Source organism: Lactuca saligna, chromosome 7 (genome assembly GCF_052625555.1).
Source record: "Lactuca saligna cultivar CGN05327 chromosome 7, ASM5262555v1, whole genome shotgun sequence".
NCBI lineage: Eukaryota > Viridiplantae > Streptophyta > Magnoliopsida > Asterales > Asteraceae > Lactuca > Lactuca saligna.
Window position 1 is genome coordinate 8,018,804 of NC_136423.1, and position 22,100 is coordinate 8,040,903.

General features: G+C 36.0%; 2 protein-coding genes across 3 annotated transcripts in view; both read right to left on the minus strand.

Moving 5' to 3' along the window:
* Window positions 1–891, minus strand: part of LOC145006167 (flavin-containing monooxygenase FMO GS-OX5-like) — a 30,486-nt gene extending 29,595 nt beyond the window's left edge. The window contains exon 1 of one of the 2 annotated variants that reach the window (XM_078965266.1): window positions 277–891. In XM_078965266.1, the coding sequence (XP_078821392.1) occupies window positions 277–802 (526 nt within the window). In that variant the 5' untranslated portion in view covers window positions 803–891. The remainder of the gene's footprint in view (window positions 1–276) is intronic. The other variant, XM_078965265.1, reaches the window with a different exon arrangement.
* A 15,606-nt stretch (window positions 892–16,497) lies between these two features.
* The window catches only part of LOC145005855 (flavin-containing monooxygenase FMO GS-OX5-like), a 39,208-nt gene continuing 33,605 nt past the window's right edge, over window positions 16,498–22,100 (minus strand). Inside the window, exons 5-7 of the mRNA XM_078964972.1 lie at window positions 16,976–17,111; window positions 16,726–16,896; window positions 16,498–16,644 (exon numbers count right to left, since the gene is read on the minus strand). Of these exons, the coding sequence (XP_078821098.1) occupies window positions 16,498–16,644; window positions 16,726–16,896; window positions 16,976–17,111 (454 nt within the window). The remainder of the gene's footprint in view (window positions 16,645–16,725; window positions 16,897–16,975; window positions 17,112–22,100) is intronic.

Consider the following 22,100-nt stretch of genomic DNA (forward strand, 5'->3'; position numbering starts at 1 on the left):
GCAGACGTTTGGTTCACCTCTTCTACTACAGATGTTGTCCGCAGACTGTATACATTTTACCTCAGAAAAAACAAACAACACCTTACTAGTCACCTTCCTAGTCGGGGTTCATTTTAATAGAAGTTCGACTACGAGGCTTTTTTATATATAAAAACTAATCAACCGTATGTCCCTTTTAATTAATGATTTGTCTTTTAAAAACATTTAGGTTTTATCATATGAAAATTTTCAAAATAGCAAAATATTAATAAAAAAATACATTTCACATAAATGTACCTGGAATATCATATGCAGGCCGAGGTTCACTATTGTGACCGTTACAGACGATCACCGCGTCAAACACCTCCACTGTATTCATCCCATTTGTCTTCGACTCCACTTCAAACTCGATGATCTCCGAGTCAACCAATTCCACTCGGGTCACCACAGTATTGAAACGAATCAACTCAGTGAGTTCAAAAGAACCTGCAAAATCTTCCAAGAACTTCAGAACTTCTTCGTGCCCAGGAAACAACCTCTCATCGCCATATGTTTTGTCGCTGAATTTGAAATCAGTGAAACTCATGAGCTGACGAGGAAGATTCGTTCGCAAGGATTTGTAAAGGGATCCATGAATGATCTCTCTATTTTGGTCAAGTCCTAAGAGATCAGATTCAACTCGTGGATCATAGGCCCATGTTCCGCCGAGTCGGTGTGACTTTTCAAACACCACAATTTGGTGGGACTCTCTTTGAAGCTCACGGGCGGCGCTTAATCCGGCAACACCGGCACCAACAACGGCGACCTTTAAGGAAGTTGCCATGGCAGATGAATCTCCTTCTTCTTTGCATCTAAGAGCGGCCAGGTAGGTATATACAAAGTTTTTTTGGTCAACTATTAACCGCGGATTTTATTATTCCTAAGGAAACAAGTTCAAATAAATTAATGCATGTGAATTATTCGGTTCTCCAAGCACGTGTTGACACAAAAGCAGTTTTGGCACCATTAAAATCTTTAATAGAATAATAGTTATTGCAAGTTTTTCAAGTTATGAGAGACATTAATTAAGGTTTTTAATTGCTCAAAGAATAATATTCAAATTTAGCCGTTAGGCTTGTGTCGAGACTGCCGATGTCCACATAGCAGAATGGGGGGATTTAGCTCGGAGGAAGAAGAAGAGTGGGAAGAAGAGGAGGGGCGGTCTGTCGAGATAGGGAGAAGGAAGGAGGAAGAGGTGAGGAAGAAGAAAGAGATTCCACAGAACTTCACCGAGTTGCCGAACCCAACTCGCTATGCCGAGGGGTTAGCCCGGTGTTCGCCGAGGTTGCCGAAGCTGAGGCCACTCTGCCCGACCTTAGAGAAAATACAGGGAAATTGCGTAAACTAACATTTATAAATCTCTTTTTATTTATTTATTTGCTTTTAATTTTATAAGCAACTATTTTTTTTTTAGTATTTAAAAAAATGACCATTTTCTCCTAAACGTCTCATTCGGACTACTATTTACATTCCCGATAACTTTTCAATTTTTTTTCAAAGAATGCTTCATTTCATTTTGGGTTTGATCTCCAAACTCTCTCTCTCTCTCTATATATATATATATATATATATATATATTACCAATTTTTTTTTGTCCAAAGTGTTCATTTCTAAGTATTAATATCAACGGTTTTCAATAAAATATTTGATTTTATGCACTAATATAGTACATGTAGTTCACATTTAACATATTTGTTTTACTTTTTGTAAATATGAAGTAAAAACAATTTTTTACTCAAAATTTCCGAATATTTTTTAGGATTTCGGACCTATTCTTGAAATTTATCGGACCAGTTCTTGAAATTTTATAGTTCCTTTTTTTCCGAAATCCAAAATTTTAGTTTGGAATCCAAAATGTTAGTTTGAAATCTGGAATAACATTTCGGAGTTAATCACAAAAATGTTTTTTCTTGGTTTGGAATGCCCCTTTCAGACAACGTGGTCATTTTTGCAAAAAATATAAAAAAAATAAATAAAAATACTTTGGTCTTTTTTTTTAATCAAATATACATTAAAAAGTGGTTAGATTACTCGATTTCCCGAAAATATAAAATGATCTATGACTTTTGTATATAAAGTACAATTTAAGTATACGTTTCGTTCAAATGACATCTTATGTAACCACCTAATTGGATTAATATTATCCGATTTGTAAAATATTTTAGGAAGATAACTAAGTTTCAAATTTGTTCAAAAAACATCATTCAAGTTTGATCGTACAAAAATACAAGTGAAGTAAGGCATTCATACATATAATACCATCAAAGTACATGTTTTGTTTAAATAACACATTCTAGTAATTGGTTTCTTAATTGACATATTTAATGCTTAGTTGGCATATTAATTAACATCTACGGGATTCTTAGCATATAACCCATTAAATGAAACCAATTATGCATATAATTCTCATGAATGATTTCCATCAGCCGAGTAAAATCAAATTGCCAAGTTACAACTACCCTTAGGGTGAAGAAAGTACAACAATGTCTTATGGTGACGTACCCTTCGTATAATGTTGTCTTTTTTACTTTTAGACCTCCACTCCATTGCTACCATTCAATAGGGTTTGACTTTATAACTTCCTTTTTCTCAAGCTGAGTATGTAAGCGAAACATTAGCTTACTCATTCGTAGACTTTTCTGGAATCACCATTTCCTTTTAGCATTTATCAACTAGGTCTTGCCATTATCTGTTAACTAAGTAGGGTCTAAGCACCACCCCCTTGTGAATCTGTATATTTGAGGAGTATGTTGCAACAAAATGATTATAATGTAACACCATGTTTCAAATCGTTTCCTAATTCACGACCGTGACCCGAACATCGGTTATCATAAGGATATGGGCCTTGGGGAAGGACAGATTCTGACCACTTGGATGTGGATAACATAAATTAGGTGATCCGAGAGTTCGGTTTGTGTTTTGGAGCCCAAGGGAATATCCGTAAAGTGATAGTTCGGGCCTTTAATGAATTTTGAATTTAAGCTCGGAAAGCTTTCAGCAAAGGAGTGTTGATAGAATTGTAGAGCTTCTCATTAGCTTTCCGTGGATATAAAGAACGTTGAAATCGGACATAGAACGAATAAGTTACGGCCTTCAGAAGATTAGTGGTTTTGGTCCCTAGCCGAGTACATTGGGCGTACTTGCTCGATGCTTTGGTTGCCGAGTTGCCCACGTATGCATGGTGTATGTGGGAGTACGTGGGGCATACGCTCGGCTAGGGTAAACCTTAATCTTTAGGATCTTTAGGGTTTGTACCCTATTTAAACAACTTAAGTTGCTTTAGGAGTTTCTTAAGACTAGCCTCCACCTCTCCAAACCCTAAGAACGAAAAGATTGCCTTCCTTTGAGTGTTTGTGAGCCATTTTTGTAACTTTATGGTGTTTTTGGATCCTTTGAAGGAGGTGAAGCATGGTGGTAAATCTTTGGAGGACTTGATGCGTTATCTTGGACCATACATGAGTTAGGGTTAGTATTATGATTCTTTTGAGTATTGGGTCCCATTAAATCATTAAAGGGTGTAAAGTTACTAACTTTACATGTTAAGACATCATTTAGGATCAGATCAGAGAATTCGGATTGGTGGCTTAACCGATTAAGCACTTAATGAAGAGTTGGGTTGACTGTGAGTATGCAGGGTGTACCTAACTCGTACGCTGTGCATACTGGCCCTGGAGGGAGTACATTGGACGTAAGTTTGAGTACACCGGGCGTACTCAACAACCTTGACTTTTGTTGACTTTTGCAATTTATGCTATATTTGGAATATTAGGGTTTTCGGCCTTGTTGGGCCAATGGTCTTTCTGACTTTGGGTTATTATTAGGATTTGGGCCTTTTTGGATTTGGGCCCATAATGGGTTATACGCCTCATTTTGGAATTTGGGCCATATTAGGCTTTTGGAGCAATTAGGTTGGGCCTTAGTTTTGGGCCAAGTAAAGAAAAGGTAAAATGTTCTTTCACCCTGGGTAGTGGACAAAGTGGACTGGATTCCTTGTTATGGTTTATGGTCAGATTATTAATTGGGGTTTTATTTGACTGATTAGCATAGGGATTATCCTAGTCAGCAATCCGAGTGTTTATCTGATTTTTAGCAGTTTGAGGTGAGTTTTGTCACTATATCCATCGGTTGAAGGCACCGATGCCGACCCATTACTTGTTATGTGTAATGCTAGTTGTCTCTATGATGCTTGCATGAAAGACTAGAATCTGGCCCCTGACAATTGAATGAAAGACGAAGATCTGGCCCATGATAGTTTTATGAAAGACCAGGATCTGACCCCTGACAATTGTACGAAATACTAGGATTTGGCCCTTGTCACTTGTATGTAAGACCGGGATTTAGACCTCAGCATTGCAAGGAAAGACTATGGGGGTAGCCCATGACACTTTTATGTTTTGTATGTGGTATTTTGGAGAACTCACTAAGCTTTGTGCTTATGGTTTTATGGTTATGGTGTCAGGTACTTCCAGTTTGAAAGGGAAGTACTGACTTGATCACAGTGCATCGACTCATGATTCCAAAACATTACGATTTTGGGATTATAATATGATAAATGTTTATTATGATATACTTTGGAATGTTTCGAAAAAGATAATTGGTGTTTTGGTTAAACTAAAAATGAATTTTTTACCTTCTAATATTTGGGATGTTAAAAGTTGGTAGCAGAGCTTTGGTTTGAGGGATTCAGGCATACTCTTGGATATGTCTGAACTCAAACTGAGCATTTGTTCGATTTTTCATAAAATAAAAGTTTTATTTCAGGATTTTCTAATAGTAGAAAGGATTGTGGTGCTTTCAATCAGCTGAGCTCAAGTAAGTAATTCGTAGAATACACATACATGTTTGTTATGATTTTATGTTATGAGAATTGCATGCTGGATTAGGGCTAAGGATTTGATCTGGATTTCATGCTAGGATAGATGGCCTTATATTCCCGATTGTTTGAGCTTATGGAATTGCATGATAGAATGGATTTTCATATGGTTGGATGGATTGGCCTGATATGTGAAGCCTCGTAGCCTAGGAGGATCGGATGTTATGATAGATATGGAAATATGTATTGGTAGATGTAATTGCTAAGTTTATGCTTTAAAAATTGTATACAGTTAGGATCATATAGCCCTAGAATGATTGATTTGGCCTTATTTCCTGTTCCTCGTTTGGTTGTGGTCCTAGGGTAGATTCTTTTATTCGATAGTCTATTTGATCTCGTATTATGTATAATTTTCATGCATAAGGAAATCGGTAATGAGAGTGGAAGTTCCTAGCATGGGTTATAGTAGGTGAGCCTTGGAGGTTCTTTGTTTGTTATATGGCTTGGAGTGGTGTTTCACAAATGTTGCTTTCTTTGTGCTTTGTGGGACTCTTGATGATGTGAGTTAACTATTAAGTGAATATGTAAGTCACATGTTGCATAGATTAAATAATCTTAGAGTGACAAATTTGACCGTATTGTGCAGCTCTTGGTTGAGTCTAACCATTGTGGGGATGAGTCTTTAACTCGAAGGATTATCTAAGCTTTGTTGCATGTGACTATATTCATGAAGTAGTTAACTGACATTATTGGGGGTTCTTTAGTAGCTAATGGCCGGGTGAGGTCGGGAACCTAGGAGATCCTAGGATGTGCTGTAGTTAGTTGGTTGTGTTGTTTAGCAGATATTTGGAGTATGTGTTTGAGAATGTGACTTGGAGGATTTGGAATAGTTCTTGAGGAAAGTATGGATATGTGTGGAAGGTAGTATTCGGCCTGTACTACTGAAAGCCCAGGATCCATACTCGAATCGAGGAGAGTCACAGAGAATCTAGGAAGCCTATGGATTGGGATTCTTTGGGTATTTTTGATAATGTTTATGGTTGCTTTTCAGTATGATCATTAGCACTCGTTGAAGAGGATATGATTCAAGCTCCGGAGTTGGCGCTGAGCTGATGAATGAGCGGATGCGGGAGTTCGTCTAGTCGGAGATCACCCACAGAATTATGCAGCAGACTCCTATGATGTTTGGTACCATCAAGTCAAGGATCATGGAACTCTTGGATGATCGTTTCAGGTATTCTAGGGCTGAGATTGTAGTAGGATAGTCGGGGGCCCATCGGGAGATCAAGGTTTGTGGAGCCCTAGAATCTTTTGGGGAAAAATATCCTATTGCTAGCTCTTATCATGAGGAATTGAAGGTTGATTATGCATCATGCCTTCTGGGGATTGATTCGATGATTGGATTACCAATGATGTTTCGCGAGCCTTACAGAAGGAGTTAACCAACATTTTTGGTCGTGTCATTAACAGACTGGTCGCCAGGTTCGAGAATCGGATCTCGTCCTTTCAGGCAATTGATGGAATGGTCGAGGTGACTCGGTGTGACATCCCTAATTTTCACGGCCAGAAAAGACCGATTTTGTTTATGCTTTATAAAAATCGGAGTACTTCTTTTAATAAAAATGTTGCGGAATTTGTCCCCAGAAAAACACGATAAATACGTTGTTAAAACATTTTCGAAGAAACATATTTTATTCATTACAAAACGTTTGGGATGTCATCGTTAATACAGAAACATAGGCATAAACAGAACTTACATTTATTTACACTAGTGATCTACATCTCTTTAAATCTCTCAATGTATTGTGACTTCATATCAACACCTGTGATATAAATAAACTTAGTGGGTCAGGTTGGGAAACCTGGTGAGTACATAGGGTTTTCAACCCACAATAATATAATTATTATGTTTAAACAATCAAACAATCAACCCAATTACCCATCCCCATTATCTTCTTTAGTCTTAAGGATCTACCCTAAGAATCAGCTATTCCTCGTTTATTTATTCCTAAGGATCATCCTTAGGAATCGACACGAAGTCCATCATTACCAAGGCTTATAGATTATATCTGGTGAACACGTAGTCCAAAACATCTGGTAAACACTTAGTTCAAAAGTAACTAGTGAACACGAATTTTATCGAAAACCGGAACTTAATTGGAGCAGCGTTTCGAAACCGAAAGACTCCTTTTTCTCGGGACTCCGGGAGCCTCCGGGCTTCCTTAGGGTGCTAGGGGTTCACCTAGACTTTAGGGAGGGTTCAAAACCATAGAGAGAGAAAGATTTTAGATAGAGAATGAGAAATGGTGTGACAAATCCGAAAGAGTTCGCATCTATTTAAGGGGGAAGCCTCTCGAACGCTGGGCGTACCGAGGGTACGCTGGGCGTACTCCTCGGGTACGGATGCCAGCCGAAACCAGCTGTCTCGCACTTATCTCAGAAGGATCAGACCGAAGTTACGCGGGGGCATAACTTATTCGTATGCGGGGGCGTAATAGCGAGGGTGACGAGTCATCATTTGAAGTGAGGTCCGTGGGCCGCAAGCGACGGTCAGGATTAAGCCACGTCATCGGTCTATGCATCAGCTTCGCAATTTCTCTTTCTAACTTTAAAAATTCGTAACTTTTGCATACGAGCTCGGTTTTCGAAATTATTTATATCCATGCGAAGGTGGGAATGTACTCTACAACTTTCATTTAGACTTCGTCGGCTAATTTTGACTCGATTTTAAATTTTTATTATTAACAGACCGGGACAGGATTGGTCCGTTAAATCCTCATAAATTCTTCATCCGACATCCGTTTTCGCCCATCTTTTACTCATTACGCTACTCTTAACGAGATCTTCGATTCTTGTTTAGGTCGTGTCGGCTAAAAATCACTCGATCTAATATTCGAATTTCGGGCTGTACACTGCTAATCCGAAACTTCGAAAAATCATAACTTCTTCGTACAAAGTCAGATTTGGCGTTCTTTTTATCGATGTTCTTAGTTTAACATATTCTATGACTTTCGTTTAGATCGCTAAGACTAAATCTCGCTCTATCGTAAATTCACTATTTACGTTTCCCGGTATCGTGTCGGTTCCGTCGCGAAACTTCAACAGGTCATAACTTTTTCGTTAGAACTTGGATTTCGGCGTTATTTATATGTAAGGAAACCTTGAGACATATTCTACAACTTGATTAAGATTATTTATTCTAAATAATCTTTTGTCAAAAACTCATTTTCGACCCTTATTGCCTCTAAATTGACTAGCCTGGATCTACGGGCGTTACACTCGGGAGCATAAGCTTAGTTTGGAGAGGCAACTGGGGAAGAGGAAGCATAATCATGATCTGAATCTGGTAGCATCATCTGATCTATTTGATGCTACCATACGTGGTGATAGAGATCTGAGGGGCCATGACATTTGTGCTAAGGGTGGAGGAACCCATGAGTGTGTGTGCGACAAGTCTAAATTTGGAAGGTGCAGATGAAAGGGCCACCTTTGCGAAGAATGCACCCTGAAAGTATAATAGTGTTATTATTATCACCAGCCTGGTCATATTAGGGCAAATTACCCACGTTTAGTGGTTGGGGCGGCTCAGGTTCCATTGCAAGTGATTCTACAGGAAGGGGGAGCAGGACCCTAAGATGCAATAGGTATGTATTGTATTCTTTCCTTTCACACTTTAATCATTATGTTAATAATTCCGTGTTGGTGTGTGTGAAATGTTATGCCCTGATTATCTAAGAATATAAGCACATGTATGAGTAATATAGTTACTTTATCGAAAGGTTGTCATATGCCATTTTTCATGCCATGGGTTGTGTTTAGAAGAGAATGGAGTATCCCACTTAGGAGACTAACATTCACCCTGATATTTGGTAAGTATCAGCGAGAATTCAAGGAATCTGCAAGGTAGGCATGTTAGGTTGAATGCAGTATGTGTAGGGGTGTTCATGGCCATGAGGTAGTTAGGAATTGGTTCTATTAAGGGTGTAAGATCATTAGTTTTCAAGTTCACACCATTGAAGCGAGGTTAGTTGTAGGTTGCATAGGGATTTCTCTAAGTGCAAGTAAGTCGTTGAGCAGATTGGGTAGTTTTTTGATGTTGGGATATTGTTCCTCGTCAATCGATCAGTCGCCATGGACCTGTAGTGGATTCAGCAAGAAGTGCCTTAGGATCCTGAAATTTGTTGAGGTATTGAGAATGATCATCTAGTCTTGGAATGTATAAGCGCTAGGTTTGACTGGTCATAGAAAGCAAGCTGTTGTAAAGCCCAAGTTTCCGACTTCTACTATCAGTAGGGATTAAGTAGTGGTAGCGTATTACTCTTAAGTAATGGGAAAGTGTTGTTTGTGTGGGTTATCTTAGTCATTGGGATTGTAAATAGAAATCGAATGGTATCTTTTAGCGAACTTTGAATACATCGATCCTTCGGCAGGTGAGTTGTTGAATTGATGATTCGTTCGTTCCGGTTTAGGGTTATAGTTCTATGCCACGAGACGAGGTAACTTAAGGATTCAAACTTGTATCATGGGAAATACTTGGGATTATTTAGATCATTGAGATTTCGGGAGGTACTTATCTAGTTTTAAAGATGTATGTGATTGCTAAGGTTGTCTAGCGATGGAATAGTAGCTCATACAAGCTCAGGTTGTTGACAAGTTGAATTGTAAGGTTGCGACATGGATTGGGAATCCATTAATTTGTGGTGGATTAGAAGAGAGAAATCAAATCCAAGTGGGGGAGAATCATTTGGTTTAAAGGTTGCATAAGAGTGGATATTTAGGCTTCATTGCACATCATTAGTGACGCATGGAGGGTATGTGGATGGATCTAGGCTGAGGATTGTGTTAGGGCCTCTCTACCTATTCATGTCAAATGAAGGCTTAGGGGTTCGAAGCATAACTTGAAAATTTGATTCGGTATATTCGGAAGTGGGTTCGACTCATAATGATTATGGTTGGTATGGTAGATGGTTTGCAGATTATGGTTTGGGTATATGGAAATATAGAAGTACTATAAGACTACGGGGCAGCGGTTGAATTCCCAAGGTTGGTAGGATAATGTGAAAATGATGTAAGACTATGGGGTAGTTGTAGCATACATAAGGTTGATTGGTTGTCAAGGAAGTGTTGTAAGTATGCGATGGGATTGTAACATCCACCAGAATGAGGTAGGCCATTATAGGAGTGGACATGCGCCGAGGAATGATCAGTTCATGCCCGTGTTGAGGCATACTGTATTATCGAAAGATTACCCTTAGTTGGTATGAGGATAGTTGGAACCAAGGTGAGGTTACGCTTATACAACACTCTATTGGGTGAGACCCATGGGTGAGGCCCGTATGGTTGGGATAGTATGAGTGAGACCCGATGGAGATTGGTTGGGGCAAGGTATTAGATTGCGTTTAGAGTAGGACAAATTTGTGGTCAGTGATTAGTATTTCTATGATGTATAGGCTAGGGTAGCCTTTATCAGTTAGACTCTCAATGGGTGCCTAGTGGTTAGACCAGGTGTGAGATTGGTAGTCTCAACTTTAGATTAGAAATTTAATATCGTAGTTTTACGGAAGTTCTACATGGGATCAGAAGATTTTGGATATAATGCAAGTGCAAATATTTGGATTTCTGAGTATAAGTTATGTGTATTGGGTTAAAAATTGGGCGGGACTCGCGTTGAGAGTCGAAGATCGTTATATCCTTAATTTATGGTTAAGGAATTTGTTTGTCGAAGGTATATTTGGATAGTACAGAACCAAAGGGATTAATTTTTTTTTTCAGTTCAGATTGTAGTATGGGGTTTCAGAACTATAGTAATGAGGTCTTGGTTATTTAATTAAGGGATCAATAATTTGCTTCCATTAAGGTGCATGAGTTCAGTTAAAGTTTTATTTTGATGGTAGCCTTGGAGGGTCATTAAGGGAATGAGATAGCCTTTCTGGTGATTTGGAATATTTCAAGAGGTACTGGTCGGAGCGTTTTGGGTTTTAAGAGGATGATAAGGATGTGACTTCGAGGACGAAATCTGATTTAAGTGGGGGAGAGTAGTAACACCTTGTTTTGAATCATTTCTTAATTTGGGGCTATGACCTAAAGATAAGTTATCATAAGGCTACGAGCCTTGGGGAAAAAGAGATTTAGATCCCTTGGATGTGGTTAACATAGAGTAGGTGATCCGAGAGTTAAGTTTGTGTTTTGTAGCCCAAGGGTATTACCGTAAAGTGATAATTCCGACCTTTTATGAAATTTAGATTTAATTTCGCAAAGTTTTAAGGCAAAGGAAAGTTGATATAATTGCAGAGCTTCCCATTACCTTTCTGTGGATATAAAGAACGTTAAAATCAAACTTAGAATGTAGTAGTTATGGCCTTCAAAATATTGGTAGTTTTGGTCCCTAGCCGAGTATGTTGGACGTACTCAATGAATACACTAAGCGTAATTGGTCGAAGGTTTGGTCGTGGAGTTTCCCATGTACGCGGGGCGTATGCTCAATTGGGGAAAACACAAATTGTTATGGATTGTACCCTATTTGAACACCTTAAGTTGCTTTTTGTGTTTCTTATAACTAGCCTCCACCTCTCCAAACCCTAAGAACGAAACCCTAGCCCTCCTTGGAGTGTTTGTGAGCCATTGTTGTGATCTTGTGGTGTTTTTGGATCCTTTGAAGGAGGTGAAGCTTGGTGGTGAAGCTATGGAGGATTTGGAACTTTAAGATCCAAAATCTTCATCAACTTTGCAAGCTATTTGAGGTATAAAGCTCTTAACTTGATGGTTCATTTGGTTAGATCTAGTTAGGGATTGTTTTTATGCCTTTTATGTTCCTTTAAGCAATGTTTGAGAGTATGAGTCGCTCCAGAAGCTAGGGATGGTAGATCTTGGCATTTTCAAGGTCCCTTGTTCATAAAAATGCAATCTTGATGAGTTATCTTGGACCATGCATGAGTTAGGATTAGTGTTATGGTTATTTTGAGTATTGGGTCCCATTAAGTCATGAAAGGGTGTAAAGTTGCCAACTTTACGGTTTAAGACATCATTTAAGATCAGATATGAGAATTTGGATTAGTGGCTTAATCGATTATGCTCTTATTGAAGAGTTAGGTTGACTATCGAGTACGTGGGGTGTACCCATCTCGTACGCTGCGCATACTGTCCCTGTAGGGAGTACACTGGGCGTAAGTCTGACTACGCCAGGGGTACTCAGTAGCCTTGACTTTTGCGATTTGGGCCATATATGGACTATTAAGGTTTTGGGCCTTATTGAGCCAATGGTATGTCTTTAGGTCATTATTAGGCTTTGGGCCTTCTTGGATTTGGGCCTATAATAGGTTTTATGCCTCATTTAGGAATTTGGGCCTCATTTAAGAGTTTAGGCTATATTGGGCTTTTGGAGCCATTGGGTTGGGACTTGGTTTTAGACCAACTAAGGAAAGGGTAAAATGGTTTTTCACCTAGGGTATTGGACAAAGTGAACTAGATTCCTAGTTAAGGTTTATGGCCCGATTATTAATTAGGGTTTTATTTGATTGATTAGTGTGGAGATTATCTAGATCAGTAGTCCAAGCGTTTATTTGATTTTCAGCATTTGAGGTGAGTTTTCTCACTATATCCATGGGTCAAAGGCACCAATACCGGCCTATTAGTTGTTATATGGAATGTTACTTGTCTCTGTGATGCTTGCTTGAAAGACCGAGATCTGGCCCCTGACAATTAAATAAAAGACTAGGATTTGGCCCCTGCCAATTGTATAAAAGACTAGGATCTAGCCCCTAGCAATTGCATGAAAGATTAGGATTTGGTCCCTGGTACTTGTATGTAAGACCGAGATTTAGCCCTCAACATTGCAAGGAAAGACCAGAAGTTAAAAAAAGAAGTACCTCTATCATAGTGAACCTCTCTTTGTGGTGATAAAAAAAAAGATGGTCCACTATGATTCCGGGGGGGGGGGGGGGGGGGGGAGGGTTACTTCTTTTTCCCCTTCTGGGATGAATAAAATACATCAAGGGGGGGATCATTCTTTTATTGTAACATTCTCCTTAAATTTACAAATTCACAAGGGGCCTCAGACACAATTTAGGTTTCTAATAGTAAAAAAAGGTTTGATTGACAGGTGTGGAGAGGAAATGGAGATTATAGAAAAGTCTATGAATACATAAGTGAAGGCTCGACTTACATTTAGACCGGAAGGAATACACTCGACATGGAGCTTGGCAGTGTTGAGTTGGTTTGGTAAACACCGCAAAACTTCGACATTGTTGGATGCAGTCTATGCACCTTTTTAGCGTGTTTACTTCATTATTTTGCGTTACATTTCAATAATAAACCATGGATTTTACTTTATTTTAGGACAATTCTTGGTGCTTTTGATTTCCATAAATTATATATCATTTAAGTGATTCTAAAGGTCAGAGATGATTGAGGATGGTGAAAAAGGGCATGGAATGACTTTACAGAATTTTCCGACCTGAAACAAAGAAAATCAAGGATTCATCACAAAACATTTGGCATGGGTCATGTCAAATTAGACACAAAGTTCCATGTGGGCCGTGTCATATCTTACATGGATCGTGTCAAACCAATGCAATTCGACACAAGGTCATGTCTAGTGAAGATTTTGGCTGATTTCAACAATGTACATTGGAGATGGGTCAAAAGAGGCATCATACTTTCAATCTACATGGGGGCATGTTAGTTAAGGCATATTTGATATGCGGTCATGTTAGTCATATTTTGTAACCTATTATGACGCACACTCTCTCTCATTGAAGGTGACCAAGGGTTGATTTTTGAAGAAGATTCTTTTTATTAACTTTGAAGAGATTGTTTGGAATCAATTTATTTCATCTTTGTAAGCCACTTTAGTACTTTAATTTCATTTCTAGGCTTGGTAGTTATGTTCTAATAATGTGTGGCTAGAACCCTAAGTTTTCCAATTCTATGTATTGACTTGTCGTTTATGGTTTAATCATATGAACTGATGTTTATGTATAAATTATATCTTGTTAATTCGATTTTGTTTCTACAAAGAGTTTGATTTTAGTTTTGATTCTTGTTGGCCGTTTGAAATAGGGTTAGATTCTAAGTTATCCAAATTGTAAAATCTATAATTGTTTTGTGAACTAGACTTAATAAAAAACATTAAACTGATTTTCAATGAATGATTTTAATGTAAATCTTATTCATACATTCTTATGCTCCCAAGCTTGTGAGGAGTATTGAGTGTTGTCTGGAACATTCACATAAAGCTTAATGCAATCTTTTTGTTTATTTCTAAGAGCTTATTTAGACTTGAATTCAAATATTAGGTTAGTTTTAAAGAGCTTTGTTTTAAATCTAATAATTTGGTGATGGGGAAGTGTTAGAGTTTTTTAACACTTCAAACTACCAATTTGGAAAGAATTAAGTAAATGTCATTTCATAATTGAATCACTTTAACAAGACAGTCAAGCATATAGTTGGAATCCTTACGTTTCTGAATTCTCTTATAACACGTTATTTCTTTAGTTGTCTTTCTAAATCTTGCAAACAAATCCCATGTGATACAAGTAGGTGTGGGTCTAAGCTCTTTTATATTTGATCTCCGGTGACTGAACTCAACCTTCGGTGATGATGCAAATTCTATCAATTAAGGAAAAGAAAGAAGGAAACTATCCCTATTAGTAACTTTGAGTGTGCAAGGGAAATCAAAAGCTTTTGTGTAGATGAATGGATGCATTTTGATCATAACATGTGGGTTTTTAGGGTGCAGGCATAAAATACAAGGAATGATATAATCATTACTAGCCTATTATTTTAACATGTTAGGTCAATTACTGTTTTAACATCAAAGTAAGACTATAATGAAAGGTAGAGAAATCTACATTCAATGTACATGTATGTGTCAACCTGGGATGTCCGATGTTCATGGAATTTCATGGGGGGTATGAATAGTGATGTTGGTTGGCTGATGGTACTTCATATAAACAAAAAAAATATATGGAGGTTTGTTAGTTGCCACACTTTTGGAGATAAAGTAATGAATGTACACCTTAAGGTACCCCCTTTTACCTATGAATGTGTTTATTGTTTAAACATTTATATTCTTGTGTTTGCATTACTTGTTAAAAGTAATATTAATAATAATAAAACAAAAAATACGTTATAATCATAAAATAGGCGTTAGGAATAGAAAGGGTGATGTAGACAATAATATTTTTATGCATCAAAGGTATTTAATTTTATAATTTCTTATCTAGGAATATTAATGCACGAAAAATACATTTAGGATCAATACATTTCTAGACATGTCGATATTATGAGGTATTGGTGTTGTACATGTACTTAGATTCTTGGTGATGCAATAGTAGGAGCCATTTTAAAGTGTGCTTGAAAGTCATGGGCTATTCCTGGTTGGTTAGAGAGGGTTTCAGCTTAGTACGTATATTAATAGTATTGCTTAGTCTATTCTTGGTTCAGGTGAGTCTTCTCACTATACTGTGTCGGATGTTAGATGCTTGTTGTTTTTATGACTCTTGCATGGATGTTTGTATGTATGTTGGGCGAGGCCCGTTAGGTGAGATCCGTTATGCATGTTGGGCGGGGCCCATTGGGTAAGACTCGTTATATTATTGGGCGATGCCCGTTATGTATGCTAGAAGAGGCCCGCATTGGTATGTGATATCTCGGGGAACTCCCTAAGATTTATGCTTACGACTTTAAGTTTAAATTGTTTCAGGTTTTTTTGTACCGAAGGAAGAGTGCGACTTGATTGTATCACATCCATTGGACATTTCTGCACTTAATAATATTATGTCCATACTCTGATTGTTGTTTTTGTTGGATTAGGTGCCTAAGCTCATAAATATAATTGGTATGAACTTGAATTGATAATATTACAATCCTTTTGGGTTGCCCTCAAACATAGCAATTAGACAAGATATTTTTGGAGAGAGATATTGATTTATTATTAGATTAATAAATTAAAATAAATAATTTATTAATATATTATGAGAGTAATATATTAATTAAAAATAGTAATATTTAATAAGAAATTAATTTGAATTAATTTTGTGATTAAAAGAATTAATTAAAAGTACAAAGATTAATGTGTAATTCTTCAATAATTGAACAAGAGGCATTCTACAACCTCCTTGAAGCCTAGGACGGTTTTGAGGTGGGTTTTAATGTTCTAGAAGTATTCACGTTGATAATTAGAAAGTTGAATAATTACCATTTTCAAGTCTAATACATATCTTAATTTATTTGAATTTTAAAAATCTAAATCATAGAAAAAAAAAAACATATGAGGCCACTACATCTCAACTGTGAATGAAAGATAAAATTTTAAACTAATATTCTAGAAAAATGACATGTGACACAAGTTATTTTTATTTATTATATAAGTATAGATATAGATATAGATATGCCACCGATTGATGTTGAAATACTTAAGATATAATTTATATAAACGGTATTTAAATTTTTCAAAAAATCTTAAGGATGCTATATTATCTATTTTTAAATATAAATCATTCTTGATATACGTGGGAAAAGTGGAAAAAATGAGTTAGTTAATGTTCCGTGAAAAGTAACCAGCAGTCTAAGAAGATTTATTTTAAGAAGATTTATTTGTGAATGGAGTTATAGTATTCTTTATCGTGAATGTTACATAGAAGTAAATATTTTGTCTAAAAAAACTCTCATATTCCATACTTTTGCAAGAATGCATCCATATACCCATCAAAACCAGCCATTATATAACAATGGGTAAAATATTCAATTATGTCTTTTATCTGCTTCTCGATGACCATTCCTAATTGTGCATACATCCAGTCTAAATATTGTGGCTGCCACAGCAAGAAAATACATTATAATTACGCCAAAACTATGTAATTATAAGAATTATAGAAAATAGATTAAGTACATACCTTTTTTGCAAGTGAGTGTGTTTGATACTCTAAAAGTCCATTTTCTTTCATTTCTTGATAATAATGTTTGACATCACTTGACATTTCATCTTCTGATGGTAACAAAATTTTCCCCGATAACACGTGTGCTATCCATCTTGATTGTAACTCCATTGTTAGAAACGTAAAACCCTAAATCTTTTTTTATCAATTATAATTTTTTTAATAGATTAAGGATATAAAATAAATAAAACATGAACATAAAGATTACCTTTTCAGGTATTCCAACAAAAGACAGTCTAGGTGCAAGCCTTGGAGGGAAAACATGTTGGTATAGAGGTCCGATACGTTTGTCTTGGACATTTACCATGCCATTCGTTTTAAGAAATGGAACATGGTATTTATATCTAAAATGTAATTTGTAAATGTCAAATCTCCGAATAGTAATAACACAAAACCAAAAGTAAGAATAAATACGTATTCAAAGGGATTTATTAAATTCAAGATGTCTATAAAAGGCGTATAAAATGTTCTAATATAAAATGGGCTAAAATTATTAGGCATGCCAAAATTTAGGAATGTTAAAATTGACATCAAAATATTTTAATTAAGATCTTAAATAAATGTAAGAAATTTAGAAAATATTTAAAAATGTATTTTGTTGTTATAACATAATCACAAAAATTATGGAAATAGATTGATATTAGTGAACAGTTTAATTTGGAGGCCTAATTAAATAGTTGAATTTAGGGATCTATCAGGGGAAGTCACTTCTGGTGACCGTGATTTTAATCTTACCAGTCATTTTATATAATTAAAATAAACATGAATGCAAAATAAGGAAAGTGCAAAGAAATGGAATTTTTTGAATCAAAATATACTTTTGAAAATCCAATATCAAAAAATTGTTGGTTATGAATTTTAACCATTATAAGACAGTTAATTCAATACCCACAAAGGAAAAATATAAAAAACTCATTCAATTTTTGGGTCAATTCCCAATACACATGATGAACTGTGTATAGTACATTTGACATATTACCTTCATGTTGGAAAGGTATCAAACATGAAAAAGAGGAAATGTTATTGATTTAATTTGACAGTCATTTACACACAACAATGAATCACTTCGGTTGTAAGAAAATGACCAAAAAAAAAAAAGGAAAACTTGATTATGGGTAAGATAATGGCTTACATGGTAATGCCAAGACATATAACTTCAATAACACAAGCGAAGGAAAGAAATTTAAGTTTCATGGTCCTGATAAACTTAATAAAAAGCCTAAAGACTTGATTTGATGGAGAGATTAAAAGGTGTGACATATTAAGCGTGATTGTGTCTTAATCGAACAAAACAAAAATAATTCTAGAAGTCATAGAAGTGGACAAGGATCTAAACACAAGTTTCAATGAAAAGGAGGTCAACTTTTTACTAATAAATATGTCAGAGTTAATGTTCACTAATTTAAGAATCTTTTCATGTACATGATGATGATTGTGCATCACACACCGATCTTTGACATCAAAATAGGTAGAAGTCCATTTTATTATTATTATTATTATTATTATTATTATTATTATTATTATATATATATATATATATATATATATATATATATATATATATATATATATATATATATATATATATATATATGTGTGTGTTTGTGTGTAGATATGGGAAGTTGGTATCGAAGTTTCAAAGGAAGAACTTTGATTTCAGAACACTTATTGTTATAGTATATAGGATTATCCACAAAACTCTACATAGGCTATATAATATTAGGATGTTTTTTTAAAGAAAGAAATTGATGATGAAACATCATCAATTCTTGAGAATAACGTTTGGGTGTTGTCAAATTTTCCTCGAAGTTTTAAACAACATGGTTGAAAATGGATCTTCAAAACTAAAATAAAATTTATAAGATTACTTATAATTTCAAGTCTTCATTTATAACGTCTATATAAATGTTGGATTAGATGTTTAAGCTCATAAATATAATTGACATATACTTTAATTGATAGTAGAACAATCCTTTTGAGTTACTTTCAAACCTAGTAATTGGATATGATTACTTTTAGAGAGAGATGGAGATTAATTATATATGTGATTAACAAATTGAAAAAAATAGTTTATTAATATATCATGAAAATAATATAGTAATTAGAAAAACTATTATTTAATTAATAATTGATCAAAAATTAATTAGAATGAATTATAAGTACAGAGTTTAAAGTGTAATTGTTCAATAGTTGAACAAAAGGCTCAAGAAACTCTTACCATAGGTGGTGGACAATTTTGAGGGGATATTCTAGGGTTTCTAGAATATCACATGTAGATAAATAAGGAATGAAATAAATAACAGATTTGAAATATTAATTTAATATTAAAATCATGGTTATCTACGGCTTCCTTGTACCACTATATAAAGACCCCTAAGCCTTGCATTTCGGCCACTCATACCTCTAGAGAGAGCCAAAATTCTAACATTCCCTTTCCTTTCTCCATAGTCTTTCTTGTTGCTAGTTTGGGTGTAAGTTATTAGAGGCACGATAATTATGGTGATTGCTTCGAAAAGATCTACAAGTGAAGGACTCTTGTTATTTGCTACAATAACAAGGTATGTAGACCTAAACCCTATTACGATTTTTGAAATATACCTAAGGTTTCTAGGGTTTCTTATTTGATGTTCTTAGTTATAGGTTCAATAGTGAAAACTGTTGGATAAGGTGTCTAAGTCCATAACTATATTTGGTATGTACTTGACCCGATTTGGCATGGTCCATTTAGGTTGCATGGCATCAGAATAATTTGGATAGACTTTTGTGAGAAGAAGATACTTATGGCTTATTAATATATTAAAAGTTCTAATATATTAATATGAATTATTTCATTAGTATAGATCGAGAATTCGTTTGGAATTAACTTTGTGACGAAAATAAACTAATTAAATAAATGGGGATTGATTTGGTAAATCATTCATTCTTATATAGTATGCTTATGATCCATAGTTCTTCATGATGGGCTAAACCCATGTGGTTACCCATGGATACTCCATGGAGGTTAAAACCCATGGATCATGAGGAATGTGGAAAGTCATGAGTTACATGGTGTAACCCTAATATACACACTATATAAAGAAGCCTCATGTTAGCAAATTGGCACTTAAGTGATTCTAGTGAGGGCTAGCCGATTTTGGTGCTTAATATTCTTCTCTCAAGTTATTCCTTTTGTTGGTAGTGTTGTGTAAAGCATTTGAGGCATCATATTTGGGGCGATACGCTCATAAGGCCTTAAGGAATCAAAGCTACAAGAAAGGTATGTCATTCTACTAGTTTTTTATATTACATATACCCCTTGAAATGCTAGTTAGGATGAAACATTGGAAAAGGAAAGTTTGCATGTATAATAGAGAAAACATAGATCCAAGGTTTCTACGGTTGCATATACACCATATGAGTGTTAGAATGCTCAACGTCCATCAGTGGTATCAGAGCCTAGGCTTGTTTTGAATTATACTTGATGCAAATTGCTTAAAAAATCGATATTTCTGCTCACTGTTCAGTGAACTCGCCGATTCCATGGGGGGACTCAACAAGTCCATGTGAAATCTCATCCAACTCGTCGAGTTGGTTCATGCACTCGACGAGTTGGAGGCCCTGAGTGCACAATTTCGAGTTTTATTGCTGGAATTGGACTAGGATCATTACCCTAAACTGTTTTTAGATTGTTAAACATGTTTTTGATGTGGTAATGATTTTGCTTAACCAATTTCAATGATAATTGTCACAGTTTCAAGTTTTATATTAAGTTCATATGATACATGAAAATTTTTGATTTGAATTATGCATGCTTATGAGTTCGTTAGATCATAGAAATTATTTAACATGCTTGTTAGATCATACAGAAGGTGATGCATTTATCAGTGATAGTACACTAATAAATTTGGATGAACCTAACAACTTCAAGGAAGCCATGGCAGGCCTTGAATCTACAAAATGGAAAGAGGATATGGATAGCGATATTCAATCTATGTATGAAAATCAATTCTGGAACTTGGTTGACAACGTACCGGGTCGTAAGACAGTCAGGTGCAAATGGATCTTCAAAAAGAAGACCAACATGGATGGGAATGTACACACTTATAAAGCGTAATTAGTTGCGAAGGGATTTACTCAAACTCCGGGACTTAATTATGATGAGACCTTCTCACCATTAGCGAAGATTAAGTCAATTAAGGTTATGCTAGCCATTGCTGTATTTCATAAATATGAAATATGGAAAATGGATGTCAAAACCGCTTTCCTTAACGGAAAGTTGGCTGATGATGTTTACATGAGTCAACCAGAGAGTTTTTTCGATGCAAAGTACCCTAATAGAGTGTGTAAGCTTGGGAAATCCATCTTTGGATTAAAACAAAGATCTCATAGATGGAATCTTTGTTTCGATGAGAAAGTCAAAGAATTTGGCTTTTCGAGGAGCGAGGATGAGTCATGTGTATATATTAAGGCTAGTGGGAGTATAGTTAGATTTTTGGTATTGTATGTGGATGATATACTAATCATAGGAAATGACATCCCAGCCTTGTAGGAGGTTAAGTCTTGGCTTGGGAGGTGTTTTGCTATGTAGGACATTGGAGAAGCTGCCTATATCTTAGCGATAAGGATATTGAGAAACAAGAGTAAGAGACTAACTGGACTTACAAAGTACCTATTTGGATAAGGTGTTGAATAGGTTCAACATGTAAGATTCCAAGAAAGGTGACTTACCAATCCATAGTAACGCCAAACTGAGTAAGACTCAGAGCCCAAGTATAGAGGTTGAGATAGTTGAGATGAGTTGAGTACCATATGCTTCTGTTGTAGGCTCGATCATATATGCTATGACTTTATACTCACCCGATGTGGCTTTTGCTTTAAGCATGGTCAGCAGATATCAAGGGAATCATGGCAAGGCTCACTGGACTGCGGTGAAGAATACTCTCAAGTACCTGTGGAGGACTAAGGACTGGGTCCTTACCCTTGGTGGGAGTGATGACTTGAGAGTAGTAGGGTATAGTGATGCTATCTTTTAGACTGATAGGGATAATTTCCGCTCTTAGTCTGGTTGGGTCTTTACCATAAATGGAGGAGCAATTACTTGGAAAAGTTCCAAGCAGGAGATAGTAGCTTATTCAACTTGCGAATCAGAGTATATAGCATCAAGTGAGGCGGCAACGTAGAAAATATGGCTGAAGAACTTCATTGGAGACCTTGGAGTTGTATCATCTATAAAGGAGCCTATAGAGATTTTATGTGATAACGAGAGTGCAATTGCCTTAGATAAGGAACCAAGAGTCACGGCAGATCCAGGCACATCGACAGAAAATACCACTTCATTAGATATCAAATCAAAG